This window comes from Exophiala dermatitidis (assembly GCF_000230625.1).
Source record: "Exophiala dermatitidis NIH/UT8656 unplaced genomic scaffold supercont1.1, whole genome shotgun sequence".
Lineage (NCBI taxonomy): Eukaryota > Fungi > Ascomycota > Eurotiomycetes > Chaetothyriales > Herpotrichiellaceae > Exophiala > Exophiala dermatitidis.
In genome coordinates, this window is record NW_008751646.1 from 3,004,085 (window position 1) to 3,025,134 (window position 21,050).

At 53.0% G+C, this 21,050-nt stretch overlaps 6 protein-coding genes across 6 annotated transcripts; 3 read left to right on the top strand and 3 right to left on the bottom strand.

Moving 5' to 3' along the window:
* Nucleotides 1-41: 41 nt before the first annotated feature.
* On the bottom strand, nucleotides 42-1,571 carry HMPREF1120_01084 (uncharacterized protein). Its single transcript, XM_009155091.1, has 2 exons — nucleotides 963-1,571; nucleotides 42-905 (listed from the first exon to the last, which is right to left on the bottom strand). The coding sequence occupies exons 1-2, from the start codon at nucleotides 1,008-1,010 to the stop codon at nucleotides 273-275; spliced, it is 681 nt and encodes a 226-aa protein (XP_009153339.1). The 5' UTR covers nucleotides 1,011-1,571; the 3' UTR covers nucleotides 42-272.
* A 355-nt stretch (nucleotides 1,572-1,926) lies between these two features.
* On the bottom strand, nucleotides 1,927-5,354 carry HMPREF1120_01085 (uncharacterized protein). Its single transcript, XM_009155092.1, has one exon. The coding sequence runs from the start codon at nucleotides 5,111-5,113 to the stop codon at nucleotides 3,707-3,709; it is 1,407 nt and encodes a 468-aa protein (XP_009153340.1). The 5' UTR covers nucleotides 5,114-5,354; the 3' UTR covers nucleotides 1,927-3,706.
* On the top strand, nucleotides 2,008-2,688 carry HMPREF1120_01086 (uncharacterized protein; the record flags this gene model as incomplete). Its single annotated transcript, XM_009155093.1, has 2 exons — nucleotides 2,008-2,346; nucleotides 2,407-2,688. The coding sequence occupies 2 exons, from the start codon at nucleotides 2,008-2,010 to the stop codon at nucleotides 2,686-2,688; spliced, it is 621 nt and encodes a 206-aa protein (XP_009153341.1).
* A 346-nt stretch (nucleotides 5,355-5,700) lies between the features above and the next one.
* Nucleotides 5,701-6,883, top strand: HMPREF1120_01087 (uncharacterized protein; the record flags this gene model as incomplete). The annotated part of the gene is made up of 2 exons (XM_009155094.1): nucleotides 5,701-6,320; nucleotides 6,379-6,883. The coding sequence occupies 2 exons, from the start codon at nucleotides 5,701-5,703 to the stop codon at nucleotides 6,881-6,883; spliced, it is 1,125 nt and encodes a 374-aa protein (XP_009153342.1).
* Nucleotides 6,884-7,769: 886 nt separating this feature from the next.
* Nucleotides 7,770-8,097, top strand: HMPREF1120_01088 (uncharacterized protein; the record flags this gene model as incomplete). Its single annotated transcript, XM_009155095.1, has 2 exons — nucleotides 7,770-7,831; nucleotides 7,893-8,097. The coding sequence occupies 2 exons, from the start codon at nucleotides 7,770-7,772 to the stop codon at nucleotides 8,095-8,097; spliced, it is 267 nt and encodes an 88-aa protein (XP_009153343.1).
* Nucleotides 8,098-9,196: 1,099 nt separating this feature from the next.
* HMPREF1120_01089 (uncharacterized protein) lies at nucleotides 9,197-15,919 on the bottom strand. Its single transcript, XM_009155096.1, has 3 exons — nucleotides 14,508-15,919; nucleotides 14,335-14,458; nucleotides 9,197-14,284 (listed from the first exon to the last, which is right to left on the bottom strand). Exons 1-3 carry the CDS (start codon nucleotides 14,911-14,913, stop codon nucleotides 9,778-9,780), a joined length of 5,037 nt encoding a protein of 1,678 aa, XP_009153344.1. The 5' UTR covers nucleotides 14,914-15,919; the 3' UTR covers nucleotides 9,197-9,777.
* Between the last annotated feature and the right edge of the window lie 5,131 nt (nucleotides 15,920-21,050).

The following is a 21,050-nucleotide window of genomic DNA, read 5'->3' on the forward strand; positions in this document are numbered from 1 at the left end:
GTACTATACAGTGGTACAACTAGTACAACACTGTAAAGTGACACGCACGCATACAGTTGAACCTCTATGGCAGTGGTGGGCTGCGTATAGGCAGGGCACTCTAACGATAGTAGAAGTCTTGATATGGGCGCCATCGGCTTTAGCAAACGAGGCCGAACGTGTATACAGCCCCTGATGGCATCCTAAATGTCATGTAGCCCAGCCCTGCCTGCAGGCACGAGAAATCCCATCAAAGTTGTAACATGCATCATATTGTCGTCGTATAACATATCCTAGCTCTTTAAGGCTTCCAGCCTTCCTCGCATTTGCTCCAATTCGGCCTCTCTGTCCTCGATGTTCTCCTCTTCCTCTTCCTCGGCAGGAAGTTGCGGTACCTGGTGTGCCGGAGTGGCCAGTTTGCCCTTGAGCACCTCGCCCAACACCTTGTCCACTTCCGTCTCGGCCTCTTCGTCTTCTCCTTCCAACAGCTGATCATCCGGCAGGACATCACCGACCATTTCTTCAATGATCCCTGCTTTCATCAACTCCTGGCTGAGCTCTTGCATCGTGCCCGTCAGCTCGGGCAAGCGGACCAACGTGTTGACATCCTTCATGATGCCCGTGCTGGCCTTGAGACTGCCTTCGATTTTGCGGACGGAGAAAGCCTCATTGACTTGCATCTGCACACTTTGCAGCTGTGCTTTGCTGGTGTGTAATCTGGCCGCCTGTTTCCGGACCCTGATCAACTCTCTGGCGAATATCCGTGCTTCCTCTGCGCCTTGTTTCGCCTGCGACGGGTTTCTCTGACCTCGTTTCGAGGCATTAAGGATGAGACTCTTCGTCTTTTGCTCTGTAACTTTGAGATTGTTGATGTCCCGGTCTAGAGCGCGAACATTCTTGCGGATGATATTGTCGCATTTGCGCTTCTGCAATGGCCGGTCAGTGATTCAGTAGAGGCCACGCATGGCTGGTTCGTATCCCACCTGTTCCTGAGGATCCGGCTTGAAAAAAACAGCCTTTAAGGATTGCATTATGATGATGGTGATTGGAGATGATTCGAATAGACGCGCGAAGTCACATCTGCCTGTGTCCGGGGTGCAGGCTTTCTCAGCCTCAATCTCTCTTCGCGAGTGACTACCGACCCATGATTAGGGTGACGCGCGCTGCCCGTTTCAAGCCCGGCGAGTGGCAGGTGGTATTGGTGAGTAGCGCAGTAGATGGTAGAGCAGTCTTGTATGAATGGAAATAGTTGGTCCAAACTGGATCGGGCGTTTGTGGAACAACTGGTTAAAGATGGACTCGTGAACGGGTAGCGCAGCGCAAAGGAAAATGTAAAAGCTGCGCCTGCAGGTTGCTTGGTAGCCGGACTGCGTAGTCTGCACAAAGGCACTGCTTGTTGTATAGTACCTGTGCTTGCGGTGGTGTTGGTGGTAAGGGTCAGCCTAAGCCTGAGGTACCCGATACACTCACTGCAGGTATATTCAAGTTAGGTATGGTGGGGGTATGATGGCACTGACGCCTGAGGCTGCTCTGGCGGTGCAGCGGCAGACACCGCAGCGATGATGGTCACGGTGGACGGTGGATTATTATCGCTGGCCTGCGGACTGTTGTAGTCAGCAGCCTGCGCAGCTTGAACAGGCACCGCAGCTTTCTTTTCGGTGGGTATATTCGATGTCATTCGTCGCATTTCGAGCAGCCTCGTCGTTACTCAATCAATTGCCCACACAAGCCACTGCCATCAACAACTTAAGTGAACCGGCACGCAGGCAAAAAGCTCTTTCACCAAACTGCTCCATTGTCTTCAACTTCTATTTAACTCGCGTCACAGAAAACAACTTTTCCCACGAACAATCTGTTCACACTCTCACAGCTCAACATACTCGATACCCCACGAAAGCATATCACATACCCCTCTCGCGTCACAGAAGATAGAACAAAAGATGTCGACTCAATCTACTCCTGAAGGTAAGGACAACTTTTGCACAACAGCGTGCCCCCGAGATCTGCAACCCAAGGCCAGTTACTGACATGTCTTCAGTTCTATGGGCTCAACGCTCGTCCTCCTCGGAGCCCGAGAAGAACTACATCTACCTGACGATCAACGTGCCCGACGTGCCGCCCAATGCGCTCAAGCTGGACCTGAAGCCCACGGGCCTCACCTTCACCGGCACGTCAGAAACCAAAAAGACCACGTACCACTTGGACATGGAGTTCTACGGCGAGATCGACGTCGAGAACTCAAAGACGCATCACACCCCAGCCAACATCCAGATGATCCTGAGAAAGAAGGAGCTGAAAGAAGAGTACTGGCCACGACTACTCAAGGACTCTGCCAAGGTCCATTGGCTGCGGACGGACTTTGACAAGGTAAGAAAACCGACACCACTCTTTTGAACCGCGGCGGACAGTATACTGATTCTGCTCTAGTGGGTCGATGAGGACGAACAGAACGAAGCTCCGGAAGACGATTACCTGAGCCAGTTTGGAGGTGGTCTCGGAGGTGATGATGGCGGGTTCGGTGGAATCGACTTCTCCAAGCTCGGCGGGGCTGGCGGCGCCGGCTTGGAGGGTTTGGGTGGTGACGCCGATGCTGATGCTGGCGAGGATGAGGATGATGACGAGATGCCCGATCTGGAAGAAGATAAGGATGCTGGTGCGGAAGATGGAGACAAGGGCAAGGGCAAGGACGGAGATGCTGCTGCTGCATAGTTGGTAAGCCCAAGTCCGGAGAAGGTCGACGACAAGCTATGCGCCTTGGTCGGAGAGGAGATTGGATGAGAGAGACGTCGAGACCACGCCCTGAACCGCTGCAGCCTTACCTTACGACTCTATCCTATCCACCCTTTTTGACTACTACCTTGGTCTGCTGCGGTTCAGGGGGGCCTTGGGCGAGCACTCTGGTGGTCCTCGCCACTCTCAACCCTTTCCTTGCCTGCCCTTCTTCCAACACCTGAGAGTTTCTGAATAAAAGCTATGTGCTTGTTGCAATGAAAAAGAGAGCACGGAGTGTGGAGCAATGGCGGCTCAAAGCAGAAGACCCCTTTTCAATATTCCCTGTATAGACCTTCCCGACATCATCAACTGACTATGGTTCGATATTTCCTTTTCTGGTTGCATTGGATGTCCATCGACTGGTGATGTTGGGCCCTGGCAACAACAATCTCCTCGACCTGGTTTTCACCCAGGCCAAATAGTTGTCGTTCAGTCACGAATAAACCATAATTTACTGTCCCCAATGTCCATTGTATAGTTCTCATCCCTGAGCATTTCATATTACAGTACATGGTCGTGATTCCGTCTTTTTTGAGACTAAGTGTAGTACACATTGGGACTTGCTGATCCAGAGTTTCCCTGTAAACGAGAGAAGAGAGAAGTGAGTACAACACCGCCCGACCGCGGTCCGAAGAAGGCGTTGGACATTCCCGTGATTCATGCTATATGGGTATCGAGTCATCGATGTTGTCAAAATGATTGTGAGACGAGCATAACACTATGCATCGTGTGCAGCCTGAGGAGAAACGCTGGCATTTGGCTGCTCCATTCGAGGTCGACAGCCACCGAGCCTGTATGACATTGATGGTCCCAGGGACACGACATATCGAACGGAAAACAAGGAGAACGTGGTTGTGCTCGGGACCTGACGTGCGGCCAGTCAAGAAAACACCTGGTTGATCAACAAGAATACCCTCGCCATGTTGTCCAAACAGGAACGACCCGTCTGTGACAACTACCAATTTCTTCTGCCGCCCCAGGCACTCGTCCCTGAGCTTGAGTCCGTGGCTGCACCATTGTCCTGTGCAGATTCCACGGCGCGCATTCCACTGTTGTACTCATCGCTCCCACTCAACCTTCTCTCCCTCTCGAGCATCTCGTCGAACTCCTTCTGGGACATTTTCTGCGTTGTTTGTCCTAGTCCTTGGGTTGAGGATTCTCTGTTCCTCCACCAATCGCTTGATTCTTGGGCCGCGCCGGCTTGCGGCTCCGATTCTCCTCCTCGCTGAGAGCTATTGGTTGGCCGGTTGCCGCTGCGAATCCGGGCCCAAGAACTGCCTCTCGCCTGTCTGTCTTGAGATGTGCCAGCTCTATCGGAAGCATCAGCGGCAACGGGAGAAGCATCGTCATCGCCAAAAATTGGGTCTGCTCCGAAAGAGCGGTCGTCACGATAAGGCTCAGGGTCACGTTGGGTTTGCCGGCCAGACATTGGGTTGTCCGGGTATAGCGTTCCAGCGGACATCCACTGCGACTGCGACGACTCAGCCCGCCAACTGTAGTCACTGGTCAACGGGGCGTCGGGGGCACCGCCAGCTTTGTCCTCATAGTATTCCTGGTTACCTGAGGTGCCGTACTGCCCTTCAGTCTGGGCCTCCTGCCTAGGTGGCGGTCGTCGCTGGACACTACCTGGCTGTCCCGTTTCCTCCTTTACTGCTCGCAGTTGATCCTTCAAAGCCTCTACCAGGTGATGAGTGCGGTCATCAGTATAGATTCCGCGCATCGCCAGAAAATTGCCCATGGACGAGAAGATTGGCGTCAAGCCAATGATAAACAATCCCGCCCACATATTAACCCGGACCATGTGCCATAAGATATGCGCATAGCGGCCTTGCACTAGAGGCATATAAGTGCTTGGGAAAATGTCATACCTCTGCAAAGGCTTCGCTGATAGGAAAGGGAACTTCATCTTCTCGCGGTTCCTCCAAGCGATGACACCGGCCAAACCGCAGGCAACAACATCTCCCGTCAGCCTGTACAGAGAAGCCCTTGAGAGGTGATATGCGATCCCTTCTGCCTCTCTTTGAGAGACTGGCTCGTGGCGCACGGCTTCCACCCTGCGAAGGATGTCGAGCACTTGCGAGCCTGTCGTCCTCGCCCTCTTGGGGCCTCCATATAATAACCATTTGGAAAAACTGCCCAATGGCAAAGATTCGTAAGGGAGCCGGTACAGTCGCGGCTGATCATTGAGCTCGTAGCCTAGTTGGAGGATCTCGGACTCCGCCGAGACGGCATATTTCGACCTTATCTTTATGAGCTCCGCCAGGCCAGTCCGTCGAGAGCCACCTTCGCCAGGCTGCACTGGTCGGGCACCCGGGCCCATGGAGGGCGGGAAATTGGAGGGGGGAGGGCCGTTGGAAGTCATGCTGGTGCTGGGAGAGTAGGTAAAGAGGGTATGCGGCGCGGCTAGAACAAGCTAGTTGGAGGGAAGGCAAGCTGGTGAGACTGTCATTATAATCGACGAATTCAAGGTACGGCGAGATAGACTCCCTCAAAGAGAATAGTTACTGAGGGTAAATGGACGAAGTGCAAGACGTATAACAGCCTGTAACCTCTTGTCGGCGATGCGTGGAGCGCATTTTGGTCTCATGCTTCGCTGACGTCGGGCATTTGTTCCCCACAGAAGCGAAAGAAAGACGGCCGCTTCCGAAATCCAACAGCCTGCCGTGAGCCACAACCACAACGAACTTCAACCACCAAAAGTCCGCAACCCACCACTGCAGTTGCTGACTCTTCAACGCCATCACAAGCCCGACCGCTCATTTCGGGCTGTACCAAACCACCTTTCTATCAGGGAAGGCGGCCGATAATTCCCTGCAATTCTCTAATCGTCTCGAGCCGCCATTATCATCCCGAGACTTGCCACGCGCACTGTACAATAAAAAGCTGCACATTTCTCACGCAACCACCACCCTTTCCTTTACAGTCAATCCACCCTACTAATCCATCAAAATGCCGCCAAAAGGGAAGGCCCCCGAGGCCAAAAAGTCCAAGGCCTCTGTCGAGGACAAGACCTTTGGAATGAAGAACAAAAAGGGCGGCAGCGCAAAGAAACAAATCGCACAGCTACAAGCACAGGCCAAATCAAACAAGTCTCCCGAAGAGAAGCGGAAAGAAGCGCTGAAGGAGCAGAGGGCAAAGGAAAAGGCGGCCGCCGAAGCCGCCAAAGCGGAGACTGCAGAGTTGTTCAAACCCGTCCAGGTGCAAAAGGTGCCGTTTGGCGTGGATCCCAAGACGGTGCTGTGCCAATTCTTCAAGCAAGGCCACTGTGAAAAGGGGAAGAAATGTAAATTCAGTCACGATCTCGATGTGGGCAAGAAGGTGCAAAAGAAGGATTTGTATCAAGACACTCGGGACAAAGAGACCGAAGAAAAAGAAAAGGACAAGATGGACGACTGGGACGAGGAGAAACTGCGCAAAGTCGTGCTGAGCAAGCACGGCAATCCACGAACGACCACAGACAAGGTTTGCAAGTACTTTATTCAAGCGGTCGAAGATGGGAAGTACGGTTGGTTCTGGACATGTCCCAACGGAGGCGACAAATGCATGTACCGACACAGCCTGCCACCTGGGTATGAAGACGTCCTTTCCCTCTTGTATGGAACTATCTGTACTGACTTTGCTTTTCAGGTTTGTGTTGAAGACTAAGGAACAGAGACGGGCTGAGAAGGCCCTGATGGACAAATCGCCACTTGCCACACTAACGCTGGAGGACTTCCTCGAGTCCGAACGGCACAAGTTGACTGGTACTCTTACGCCAGTGACACCTGAGACATTCGCTAAATGGAAGAAAGAACGTATGGACAAGAAAGCTGCGGAAGCACAGGCCCTCAAGGCCAAAGAAGCCACAGGCAGAGCCATGTTCGAAAGCGGGAACTGGAAAGACTCCGAAGACGAGGACAGCGAAGATGATGACGACGACCAGGGCGCGTTCAACCTCGATGCTCTGCGCAGAGAAACAGAAGGCTTGCGCATGCAGAAGGAAAACGAGCGGCTGGCCAATGGAAATGGTGAAGCGGGTTCGGGTTCAGAGCGGTACGATGACACCAACAGCAATGCGGGCGGGTCTCCCGACGCTGATGGAGATACTGGAGACGGCGGTGGAAACGGCGAAAGCAGTGGTGGGCAGAGTTGAATTTCAACCAAATAGCCTCCTGGAAGCAGTCGGTGTTTGTTTCTTGTTTCTTAGCGACCAAGCACCGCCAGGCCTGGCAGACTTGTTGAGGAGTTTCTGCGTTCGAGGTCGAGCATTATGGATTTTGATCCAGAGGCGGCTACTCCGGCGGCTTATGGTGCTATGACTGTCATGCTCTCTTGAGACTAAATCCCAGGAAGAATGGAGTCGAAAATGGATGTATACAACCTCTAGTGGTACAGGCGGCGACCAATCCCGACAGTACATTGGTTGTGCACTTGAACGGTCTGAAAATAACAGCAACAAGATCCCGTTACCCGAGCACAAACAAGGCATAGCAGACGATCTGGACGGCTTCAACGCATCATGCAATGGGTATATTGCACCTGATAAATACTCAACTCTGGTAGCATCTGAGAAGCACAAAAGAATGTCTGCTTATGTAATTCGGGCATCACCCTCCTGATCCAAGTTCCCCGCAAAATGCTCCTCGGCTACATCGACTCCATCTTTATAGCCATGACGATGTCTGTACGCTGAGCCTGGTGCTGGAATGGGATATCTCGTACTCCTCTTGTACAAGAATTAAGTCTAGCTGTTCTGTAGGACAGACACTCTCAGTCGATTGACTTTCCTCACCGGGCTATGCCCTTCCAACAACCCAGTTCTTCCCCCTGTACCGGACAACTTGAACCAGACTCACTTCACCGAGCAGCCCCTCGACTCACCTAAACCAAACAGACCACCCACGACCAGCCACGGCTTTCAAGCTTGATTCCACACGAAACGGATACGAACATCAAGTTCCGGCACCCTGCCCTGAAACTTCTCCATTCCAGCAGGCCACATATCATCTCCCCCTCCGGACAGTCGTCCAGCAGCACCAATGTCTCAACCGCAGCACCCACAGAGCTCTATCCCAGGATACCGCCCTGAGCCCTTTCTTACGTACGTCTGTCCCATCAGAGCGAGCATATGAGAGTGAAAGCGATAGCTGATTTTTATCCAGCCGCTCCAAGAAATTCTTCCTGGCCTCCATCATCCTCGTCCCCACATTCAGCTACCTCTGGCTCCGCCGCCTTGAAACCAAATCGCGAGAACGGACGAGACTTCTCGAAGAAGAAGGGCGCCGGAACTGGATCCAAGCCGAGCGCGAACGGGGCACCCAGAAGGATCTGAGTGTTCCCGTGACGAGGAGTGGTGGTGGTGTTTAGTGAAGAGGCAGAGTCAAAATCAGAACCGGAACTACTGGTTGGATATACAACACAGTACAGTAATTGGTTAGTTGGCGGGTGCGGACTCGGATACGATACTTGACATGCAATGCAGGTGCTGGGTATTCGATTGTCGTCCTCTTTTCTTTTCGGGACGGAGCGGGAGAAAGGGCGTCTGGAGTTCTGGAAAGTATATGATGAAATATGACGGACCACGGGAGGTACGGAATATGGGAAGCAATGATCCACCTTGAAAAAATGGACAGGACAGGAAACAAGGCGGGACAGGACAGGACAGGACAGTATAGGACAAACACCAAGGAGAAACCAATGGGACATCAGGTTCAACTGCAGTCATGTCCACATGTCCCAAGGAAGGCACTGAATGAGCGGGAAAGTGAGTGTTGGGAGAAAAGAAGATACCCCGACACAAAACTGGCAAATTCGCACAACGGGGGATGGAAAGTTTTGCTTTCATGTCTGCAGACCGCTTCACTCGACACTACAAACTTGTTCCCTCTCCTGCCTTACATATCTGCATTGCCGGCCGTCTACGTCTCCAGGAACTATCTATCACTCTGGGCAAGAGAAAGCTATGCGTGTACACATATTACATGTCCACGCCTCCAACACCAGAACAGCACGAGGTTATTTGCACAATGCGTGGCAGTGGCGCGTGCCATGCTATCGGTACCATCGGACGGAATGAGAACTATCACTCACTATTACTCCGCTGCAAACATATTCATGAGCAACTTGCCAGTGCAGAAATAGCACTTGTTTGAGCAGGGGGGAGTTGGGCCCTGAGGAGGAGGCGGCGGTCGTTACAGTATAACCACTCAAGTTTCCGCCGTCGACATTCGACATTCAACCTTATCACTGAACTTGCCATTGAAGCAGGTCGAGTTACACTACCATCCCATCACGACAGACACTCAATTGTCCCGAACGGATTCAAGTCTCAGAGATTCAATGGATGATCGAAACTGTCATTTCAGGAGGCCGGCTTACATACACCCATGTATATATTGCCAGGAACCATCAAGCACCTACATTTTACTCGGGATTTCTCCTCCCTGGGCCGAAGCTGTTTCTCTTCAAAAGGCGGCTCATATACCTCACTTAGGTATATATGTATTCATCTCCGTGTGTATATCTCACAATGAACCATGTACTATGCACCTACAGTACTTTTTACTCAAAGGTGTCACATAGGGCGATCGATCCATGGTATACACCAAGTCATTTTATTCTCCCACACTAGAAACTCACGATCGCGAGTGATGGCTGGATTGTAGTCCAGTGCAGCTCCGATCATCGCTGGAAGGAGTGTATAGAATCGAAAATAGAATCCACCTCTTGTGGCCCTTGTGAGCCCTTACAACTTGAACGAACAACCTTTTTTGGCCGGGGGGAGACTCCCCTCTTTTTGTTCTCTCTTCACGCGCGCACCAGATCACAATGATGGAAAAGGGACAACCCACTGGACTCGCACCCTGTATCCTGCTACTACCCCACCCCGTTGTTCCACCTCCCATGTCTGCTAGCATATTACCTATAGTATTAAACTAGGTCTTGCATCCCAAGTCCGTACAATACCCGAGTCCATGGCTGAGTACCACAACTCATTACCCGTGAGCCCTCACGCACAAGAGGAGCACATTGCACCATATGAGGCGATCACGTCGGAATACTCTCATACGGTGCAACGTGCTCCCCTTGTCCCTGCGGGCTCATCGCTTGGTTGTCATCGCCGCCTCGACGTCCTCTGGACGGACTTCTCACACGACCGGCCAGATTTCTGATCTTACCCAAAAACTGATTCGGTCCACCGCCGTTGATGTCGGAGGTAGACCGGCCTCGTCGGTGGCCGCCCGTAGTAGACACTGAAAGAGCAGAGATCGAAACCCCAGTGTGTGGTGGTGCATCACCAAAGTTTCCAGGACTTGCGGACATCGGTAAAGGAACGTCGGCTGCGGCATCAGAGTCCAAGGCGCGCAGGTTCGAGAGACTGAGGTTGGCCAAGGTCAAGGGCAGCTTCGGCGGAGGTGGTGGTGGAGGGGGTGCCGCCAGGTGCTGTAGTTCCGGCAAGATGGGTGGATTCTGTTGTGGTGGTGAATTTGTGTAATTTGGTGTTCCTTCAACAGCAACAGCAGCTCCTCCTATAGACATGGGCGGTGCGTCGCGGGGAGAGATGCGAGTCCGGTCTCGCGACGTCCCACGGCTTCGAGATGATCCTCGACCATCAGGGCCTTTGCTGCTCGACCTGCTGTTTGCGATGCGGCTGTCATAAGCGGGATGCTTGGGGATCTGGGACAAGAACTCCAGGGACACGGGTGCACGGGTTGATTCTGGCTTGTTTGGGCCCTCTCGCGTCGGAGGCCGATATACGTCGCTGGTCAGCAATAGTGACGCTTCTCCTCCTGAGGTAGTTTGCAGTTCTTGCATTGCCTTGGGCGTTCCGATCCGGTCTCTAGGAACAGCTATTCCAAGCGCATCAGCGCCGCCTTGTTGCTCGGCGGTGGAAGGTCGGACGATTGAAGCACCCTCCGTGTAGGCTCTTGCCAAAGGTGGAACGTTCCCCATCGAAGCTGACTTAGTGTGAACATTCAGTTGACTGGGAGGCAGGACATTGGGGGCGGAGGGTCGACGTGTAAGTGATTGCCGTCGAGCCTCTAGCTGCTCAGCTGCAATCTCCTTGCGGCCGCGATCACTTGAGTATTGTAGCTGGCTGCTGACTCCAGGGTCTTCTTGAGTGATTATCTTGGGCGGCAAATTTGGTTCAGAGAGGCCAAGGGAGGTGCTTCGTTCATCTGCCACGTCATTCGGACGCTGACGGCGTTTCCTCCCCTCACTACGACTTGACCTCCTAGGAAGGGATGTCTCGTCTGCTTGCCGACTCCGTGAGCGAGCCCTGTCCCGTCGACGATCAGGTGAGGCATCTCGCCTTGCACTGGTGTCACGCTCATGTTGTCGGCTGGTGCTTCGCTGCATTCGATGACGGTCCAAAGAGACAAGTCTCATGGCTGATCCTTTGTCAAAGCGGCTCTGTCTGTCTTCCTCGGAAGGGACCATTGGTCGAGGAGAAGACGGCGATCGATGCCCCGGTTTGTCCCTGCGAGATGAGCTACGACCCCGCGGTGATATCAAGGTAGCGTCTGGACTTGGCTGCCGGCTTGCAGTTCGGCTGCCTGTCTTGCTTCGGACACCGTTATGCCTGGATTGGGATCGGTGGCGGCTTTTGGTGCCCTTGGTTGTCGACTGTGAGCCACGCCGGCTCAGTTTGGGCATGCTGGCAGGTGTTGACTTCCTATCCATCCCTGACAAGTTGGAACTGTACATGGAGTCGAAGCTTTCCACGCTGGTGCTATACATTCGAACGTCTTCCGGTGACATAGGGACAGGAGAAGAGGGGGAACGCTTGGCTGGCGGAATGCCACGGCGGATATCCCTCCCACTACCTTCATCCGTATGGCTGGCTCTGCTCTTCGTCTTCTCCGAGCGGTCGTCTCTCGAGTTCTTGCTGGTCGTGCTGTAACCTCGGGCTCGTGAATGTTTTCCATAATAATGAGCCTGCTCAAGGCTGCTAATGAATGAGTCCATGCTACGCGCCGCTGCCATGGGACTTTTCATACTGCGATTACTTTTCCCGGTCGTTGGCCCGCTTGTGAGATTGCCTGATGTCTCAAGTTGAGTATTGGTATACGAGCCAGTTGTTGTTGGCCGGGTCAGCGACTCGCCATAACTGGTAGGAGGCAGATATTCCTGGCTCTCATTGACGTTATGCATCGTAGTCTCAATCGAGAGCCCACCAGGTTTACGACTTTTCGAGCCCCCAGCTCCACGAGACACGTCCGCCTCGCCCAAGCCTTGAGGCATGGTCTGTGACGCCGGCCCAGGGAACCTCACTGCGGTATGTGGTCCCAGTGCAGTCTGGGGGGTTTCGCCTATAGGAGTCGCCACAGGTTCGTAGCGTGCCGAAGTGAGCAACGTCAATGCTGGCTGTTTGCCGGCTTGGGTGGAGTCATTGACAGAGCCCTTGTGGCCCTCTTTCTCACTAGTCTGCGTTGTTGTGAACTCCGCAGGGACGGAAATAGATCGGGGAGGCATCGAACCTGGAAACTGGGGAGTTTCCACATCAATAGGTGTTTCACCAATGGACGCCAATCTGCTGGGTTGGAAGCCTCCCGGCGTTGCTGTTTTGGCAGAAAGGGCACTGTTGATGCTTCGTACATTGTTTAGACGATACGAGCCGAGGCCTCCGGGAGACAATGCAGACTTATCGACGGCGGACTCGGCGATAGGAGTGACAACTGCACCCATGGTTGGGGTTCGATCATCAGGTTTCAGGCCAGGGAATTTAAAGGCGTTGTTGTTCTGGGTCTCAAAGGAAGTGACCAGTCTGAGAGCTGATGTCTGAGGCGTAATTCTGAGCCCGTGTGCGGCAGAAGTTCTGTACGGGGTTGGCGGAGCCGGCATTGCTGGTACCAACGGAGGAGGAGGCATCGCAACAGGCGTCGGTGTGTCCAGCGTCCTCCGGCGCTCCAATGTCTTATGGAAGATGGCCGGGTATTGCGTCGGCTCCAGATTCTCCACCTGAGGCAATGGAGGACTCGAGACTGCTTGGACAGCGGGGAGCTGAGTGGCCAATTGAGCTTGCGGAGACGTCCAGGGCTCATATGGCTCAACTCCTGTGCATGAGAAGCACCGAATAGCAAGCGATTGCTGTGAATTCTGGACCACATGTTCGCCCCATCGTCGCACCAGATACGATTGTCGCTGCCAATCGTCCGGTGTGACCAAACAGGTCAGCAGTACAGCCTCCATGTACAGGTTCCTTGTGACATAGACCTCAATGGCATCACTGCAATCTCCGAGGGCGAGCAAGAGACCAGCCGCCGCGTGGACGTCCCCCTTACTCAACAACTTTTCAATGAAAACCTGTGTGATCTTTTTGGCCCCGACCTGATTACTGATGGTGCCCAATGCCAACAGCATCCAGTCAAGGTTCGACGTCACGCTGGTCGAGCCCAAAATCTCGGCAAGATAATCAGGGTCCTCATCGAGCCACTTGGCTAGTATTATGGCGTTCTGGCTCGCGCTCGGGTGGCGACTCAATTCATCTCGCACTAGATCCTGGATATCTTCTTCCCAGCCAAAGACGACGTTCAGCATCTGCCGCCGGAGATCATCCGGTGTCAGCATAGCCTCATCAAGCGACCTTGGCGGCCGATAGGGAACATCATGCAGGCGAGCCCTGGTGAAAGGAAAGAGATCTTGAACAGGTTGCTCTTCAGGACTGAGCACGACTTCCTGTCGGAGGCGTGAGCCCTTCTTGGTAGACCTGGCCGTGATTGGGGACCGTTGTTGATACGCCGGGTTGGGTAATTGTCCTGATTGATCCAGAGTGGACTGGGATTGTATCGACGTGTCGAAGGTGGTAGTCGTGTGTTCCGTCTTTCCGGCGGGTGAAATCATTTTGCTAGCTACTGGCTTGACGCTTGAGTACTGAGAAGCCCCAGCGGACTGAGGACTGGCGACTTGAGCACGATTCCGATCATACTTCCCAACATCGCTGCCACGGTGCTCTCGACGGGCACGGATGGGAGGAGATGCTACCTCCTCCTCGCTCTCAGAAGTCGTCCACATTGGGCCCCTGCCGTCTTCTGGCGGCGTGGGTGGAATGGCAATCGGCAGGTGGCGTACATTTGCCACCATGACACCTCTTTCCACATCGTACTGCTGCACCGTGTAGTCGGGTCCAATTGTAAAGAGCTTGCCAGTCGGACCGTGAGCGGCAATCGCTCTTACTCCGTCGATCGTTGGGATAGGTTCCGCCGACACGTGCTTAGTTCGGACATCCCAAGCAAAAGTCTTGCCCTCAGAGAATTGCACGATGCGACCATTCTTGGACCATGTTATCCAGTTTTGACCGGGCACGTACGTATCGGAACGTTTGAGGGCCCGTATCACCCGTGGTGCTTCGGCTGTCGGGGGCTTCGACACACTCCAGACCCTAAGATCGCCATCGGCTGTCTGTGTTGCGAGCATGTCCGATTTCTGCTTCGAGGACGAAGCGTGCCACGTCAACGATGCTATTGGGGATGGGGCACGAGATGTTGTCAAAGTGTGCAAGATGGTGAAGGATGGTTGCAAGGCTGCCAAGAGAATCGAACCATTGTTGTACCTGACCATTATCAACCTAGACCTTCAAAGGACGGGAAGAACATAACATACCCGATGGCATATGTTTTACAATCTGAAGAAGGAGCTATCGCGGTGATAGGGTCGAAGATTGTACGGGCTGAGATGTGATCACTGGTTGCAGGCTCAAACAAGATAACCTCGCCTTTGGCATTACCTTTTGGATGTGAGATGAGACATTCTCGCAGACATAGACGGAATCTTACCAAAAGCGACATTCCCATTCCTCATCCAATGGGCCACCCTCAAAGATTCATAGGACACAAAACGGGATAATTGCTCGCCAGTGAGCAGGTCCCAGACTATGGCGGTTTGTCCCACATCGTAGGAAACGACGAGTCTTCCAGCACCGGCCTCACTGACACTATCGGCAGCGATCAGCTGTACATCCTTGGAATGCTTCTCGAACCGCTTCTCGATCGTCAACGTGTCATGCTGAAGACATACGACGGTAGAGCCCTGCGCAAATAGGAGCAGGGAGGAAGTCGAGGCACACGGCTCGAAAGGCATATCGTCAGAACGAGGCTTCGCTCTGGTCTCTGGTGGAGGGATTGCTCCTCTGGATTTGTTCGAGACGGACCGCTGGCGCGAGATGCCACCAGCCCCGGACATTCTCGATCAATTCGTCTGATCTATGACTGCGCGGGCGTTACTGGTGTATAAATGAGGCAACCGTCAAAAGCATCTTCGTAGCAAGTTTCTCTTTCGCATAGATAGCCACGAGGTATGGCATTGTCCCAACCATGCAAAGCCAATATATTCCCAGAGCCTCGGTTATTGGGATCTCGACTGAGTCTTCGGTCGTGCAACAACGGAGGCGGGTAGTGGCAGGATACGTTCCTTTTCCTGGGTGACCTAGATTCCGGGAGGGCGCCAAAGTAGCCGCGGACGAAGTGTTCCTGCAGAGAACCTTTCAGGAGGCACGATACAGAGCCGACGTCGTCTGAGCTAGGTCAGGAGAGAGGCCGTACAGTGCGCAGGTCGCCCGTGTACCGGCCGCCATGGGAATATGAAGACAGTACTTTCCACAAAACGAATTCAAACCGTTGAAATGAGGCCGCTCTAGACTGCAAGGCTATACCATCACGAGAACAACAGTCCCACTACCTTTCGGAATGAGGCGCAGTAAAGGACGACGACGCAGTCTTTGCGGTCTTGGTCTTGTCGAGGGGACGACGGTCATCTCTCGAAGTACCAACGACATGCTGGAGACGCTGCTCTGACGCTCTACTGGCCCCCGGGCGCTTGATTGCGGCCCCGCCACGAGAAGCAGGCGACAATGGATGAAATTCCGACGACGGTCGAATCATGGCCGTGGACAGTTCCGCCGGCATGCAGACCTGATCTGAAGAGAGCATGGTCGCTGGGAGAGGGAAGTGGGAGAAGAGGTGCAGTTGGTGGTCGAGAGACTACAGAGGGCAGGGAACAACGGCCGGCGGTCGAAGTTGGGCGCTTCCACTCGGCGCCATTGGCTGCGACGAGGCCGCTGTCACACAAGCTACTCGACTCTCCTCGACCGCCGACTTCCAATCATGCCCTCGAGCACATCGACAGCACCGCTACTCGCACCGCATGAGCCGTCTTCCCTTGTCCAACCTCTCCGATCACCTCTGCAAGCTTGCAAACTAGCCACTGCTGGTGGTGGACCCCAGAGTTAACTCGTTTCCATAGCCCTATTCCCGGCCTTCCAGCCCATCACCTGCCGCCTCGTCAAGACTCCTATGCTACCCGTTTCCTCTTGTCTGGCGGTTATACCGACGAGTATATTGGAAGAATGCGTACAGAGAATCGAGTGTACCATGGTTTGACCTGCTATCCTTTGAGGGGCCCCGAGGAAGACGATTCTGAGTCTGAGATACACAGGATCTGCTGGACTAGGACAATTCTGCGAATAAGACCCCAGATGCTATGGCCAAGTTACTGCAAGCTTTCCCAGACCCCGTCAATCAGCGGATTGTGATTAGTACCTAATGCTCCCACTGTGCATGCGACTAAGGGCCGGTCAAGAATCTGCGCAGATACTTTGGTCCAACTATCCAAAGTCACGCTGGAGTCGTGTGTAGCGCATACTGTACTCCTCAATGAGCAAAGTTGAGACGGGACCTGGAGAAGATGAACAACATGACCTGCATTGGTGCCCGAGGCTTCCGCTAACAGACGATGCAGCATAATCTTCACGCCAGCCCGAGCCTGACGGTACCTAATTGCATGCGAATATAAGCGAAACGCTGAATAGTACTATATGCCTCTGATTCCAAAGTCCAGCAACACTCTTCAACCACAGAGCAGACTACGGCGTATAGACAGAGTCCTAACGTCAATGATGCAGATCAATGGAGTTGTATAGCGGATCGGCGCCTCAAGCCACGGGGCGAGCCCGGACGAGAACCACCAAGTACTGTACCCAGCCGTTGGACTTTGCGGGGAACACATTTATTCTTGTACACAACTGGCTCGTTGCAGCTCTGATGTTGGTGACGTCCGTTGTTGACACACTCATCACTTGGGAGTTGATATTGCTCGATTCCTTTCCTGCCAACAAAGTCGCTTCGCCTGCGCCATCACTTCGTCGCTACGCCATGATGAGGCGCACAATCTCGCGAGCGCAACTTGATTAAATGGAGCTCTAACAGCATTGGGACGTCGGCAAGATGATCCCGGCTATCCATGGAGACTTCTGCAGCTACGCGCCCACGCTACGGCACTGTTTCCAGACCGCCAATTGCGATTGGTCGCATTTAAAATCAATAACAAGTTTCTAGTCGTGGGGTGATTGGGATGAAAATCCTCCGGCATGTTGTCACTCGGTGAAAGACAGACATGGGCAGCTGCAGGTGAAGCTCTTCGGGGAGCGTTCCGGCAGCCTTGATCGGCGAGTTTATGCATGAGCTGTGAAGGGGCCATCAGACGTTGTGGTTCGAGAAGAGGTTTGGAATATGTCAGTGATACTGCCAGAGGGGAAACATATATTGCTGCTCTCTCAGCCACGGCATGGCACACTGCACGCTGCACCACAGCGTCGCAGGTCACAACTGAGACTGTTGTTACCAGGAAGGTGCACAGTACATCTGCGGTGATATATGCAAGATGCACGAAATCGTCACATTACAAATCCCTGCAGGTCGGGATGCAGCAATCGAACGCCACCGTTGGGCAACCATTAAGACCATTCTTTTCACCGTGGCTTTGGGACGGACCCTCAGTATGGCAGTTATCGTGAGGTGGCTTGGAACCCCTTATTCCCAGCCACAGTCTAACTTGCGAAGTACTTCTAAGATATCCGGCGTGCTGGTCGGGGAACATGCATGTCCAAATCTTTGGACCCTGGCCAGGGCCACAGTTGTTGCCGTGTCCCAGAGGCCAGGATTAAAAAGTTCCCATATCTGGGACCCCGCGCACACTTGGTTACACAGAGACGGACCATTGGCGGCCACTGTTGTCCTTCAAAAGCTGTGCTGTGGTCACAGACGTCAGTGCTAAAGTCGACCGTCTGCCCTGGCAGGAATGCTGTGCTGGTGCCTCCAATGCTGCAGTGGATTCGCGCTCATGCAATCGCACAGCAGGCTGTTCAACGGAAAATCTACTTGCCTATGTAAGCGAGCTTCAATCTTGCTGCCGAGTGAGTATCTACGACACATGCGAATAACGAGACGTCAAATCTGCCTGAACCTAGGGCCACTGGCCTATCTGTCGATTGGTATAATGTTGACAAACGCTGCACGCTGGGATATGGGTCCATGGGCGTCTCAACGAAAATATGGTCCTACCGGTACGGGATCCAAGGTACCACGAATAAGCACTCGTGACGAATTTGGACGATGCCGTTGCGAGGTCATCATTTCAATTGTCATCATTTCAATCGGATACGCTGGCTTCTGATTGCCGTGCGAATCTTTCAGGTAGGTGAAGCATCCGCCAGCTCGCCTCTCACTTTGCAACCATTGCATGCTGTTTCTCATGTCGAGTATGCGAAAGGCCTCATGAAAGGAACGTCTTCCCAACACCCCGTTTTTGGCTCCTCTGGGCACCCGAACAGCCTACACCATTCGGAATGCGTCGAAAGTGTGGTTACACACAGGTGAGTGCAATCCCCCATGCTCGCACACTCGGTCGCTTTGGGAGCCCCAAAGGCCTGAAAATGCGACGTCAAAATAGCACAGATCGTGAGAGATCGGGGGTGGCTGAAGGAATCTACATCGCCACTTGCACCCTCGATGAGCACTACCATAGCCATTGCTCCAAATTCCCTTTGGAAGACGGTAAGTCGATTCCACCACTTGAGCCATACTAGAGGATGTCCACCTTCCACCAAGATTCTCCTCTCGGTACTTCAGGTATCCATCTTAGGTTCTCCAAGATGCATATGGGCTAGTGAAGCACACTTCACTCTTTCGGAGTGAAAGAGCATCGGCTATCAAACAAGAGTCAGGTCCCGCGCTGGATTGACTACATAAGACATTCTCTGTCTAACTTAATTGTATCTAGCATTCAACCCGACATGGCGGCAAAGCCGAACCCGCCTCAAGCTAGAGGAGTTCCACACAAGGGTGACCAGCAGCGGCAAGCCCTGCGCCGCCTCCGGTTACAATAAACGATGCGCCTGCACCTACCCAGCGGATATCCCGGGTGCAAATTGCAGTGGCAGAGAATGCCCGATCGAAAAGATCTGCCCTGGAGGGGAGGGCAGCTGGCGCGGGCGATATTTTGTTGAGGCCTCATGCCATAGCCTATCTATCTAGCATGACATTGGCAGCCCGGCGGTCGCGATAGACAGCGGCGGTAGATGATAGATTGGCAATGACAAGACGGGGGCGGCAACCTGGAATATACAACACCAACAACAGCGGGAACGAAGTACCAGCAGCAGCCCTCCCGCCGCCCGCAGGCCCCGGTTTTACACCAACGATCCTCCTCTCATGTACGGGAGGAGGCGGGAGAGGCTCGGCCCTGTTCCAGCTCGTTGCTGCGCTGGTATAGTTCCAATGCGTCCATAACTTGAGGCACAGGTATAGCCTTGGTGATATGTCGTGATAGACGGATGTCGGATGTTCACCTCGAATCCATACGGTAGGATATGCTCAGGAAAGGAGATAATACATCCACCCGGCAAATTATACATACCTAAGATTGCGCTCCTCGCTGCTACAGTAAATGAACTCCCGCCCCTATCCCTCTTGGAACGCGTGTACGCACTGCACTTGACCCAGTAGCAGGAATACAGTATGTAGCATAAAGTAAAGTTCTGTACATGGTAACAAGACATCAAGGAAGGGTCTGACGGCCTGACCCTTATCTTCGGGCCGCCGCCGATCAGATATCTCATCCACTGTGAAGCAAGGCAAACAAGCAAGCAAGCAAGCAGTATCTACCTACCCTACCGTACCAGTATATGAACCAGACCGTCAAAATGGAATCTGAAACCGATCAGGCAAGAGTCAATTAGCGAGTCAACCCGCAAGCTAACCTGCCGGCCCGCCAGCACGGCTGTCTGCCTGCCTACCTGTCTGGTCGATCACGGAAGAGTCAGTATATACATTAAATATCCCAAAAGCCTCGAGACGCTCGAGCAATATTCTGCTGCTGTTGCTGCTGTTGCTGCTGCTGCTGCTGGCGCCGCTATGTGTAGAACATGGAATCTGGAGGTCTCAAAACGATACATCCCCCCTACCATCATTGAAAATGGTAGCTGTAGAGAACGTACAGTAGATAAAGTAAGTTCGCCCTCTGGCATCGTAACACCCTTTTCCAGCTACAGGTTCTTCGCAGGCTTTGTTGCATTGCGAGGTTCCAAAGAGTGGAGGTGAACAAGGAGATCAAATGAATGACGGCACATATGGACACTGCTCTTTGACCGTCCATCCATCTCCGACGTCTGTCTTTGCATGATGTGCAAGATTGGTGACAAAGGGAATTGGTACTGTACCCTCTGGTGCAGAATGTAGAATGCCAAAGATATCGATTCATGAAAAGTGGGACTGGATTAGACTGAACTGGAGCAAGTTCAGACCAGCATTTCTAGCATCGTAAGGACATCCAAGAATTGTGCAAGTGGTAGCAGGGGGGAACTGAAGTGTGTGGAAATCATATCACGGTTTGGACCTCGCGGACGTCCTGAAAACGGACTGAAGTGAGTTGAGAATATATCACACTTAGACCTCGCGGATAGACTAAAATGCTGATAAGAATGGACCTTCCCTTGTATTTGAGGTTATTCAACAGCAGATGCGAAAAGGTAGACTGGGCTGAGTTGGAACATGACTTCTGGGATCCTAGCAGGCTAGGAGCATGAGTTCAGACACCATTTCTGGCTGCGAGGGAAAAAAGTTTCAAAAGAAACCGTCCAAGTGGAAGAAGAGGGAACGGAAGTGTGTGGAAATCACATCGCAGTTTGGATCTCGCGGATAGAACCGAAACCGCTGACAAGAAGGGACATTCCTTTGTCCCTGAGAGCATTCAGACTGCAAATGTGGAGAAGTGGACTCAAAATCAGTTGAGACAATATTTTCAATAGCCCAGGAGCATGAGCTGAGACACCATGGTCCATTCCTGGCTGTAAGGGAAAAAGAACCCGTCAAAGTGGAAGAAAAGGGAACTGAAGTGTGTGGAAATGCTATCACACTTTGGATCTCGCGGACGGCCTGAAACGTACTGAAGTGTGTTGAATTCCTATCACGGTTTTCATCTCGCGGACGGCCCAAGAGTGAACTGTGTTGAATTCCTATCACGGTTTTCATCTCGCGGACGGCCCA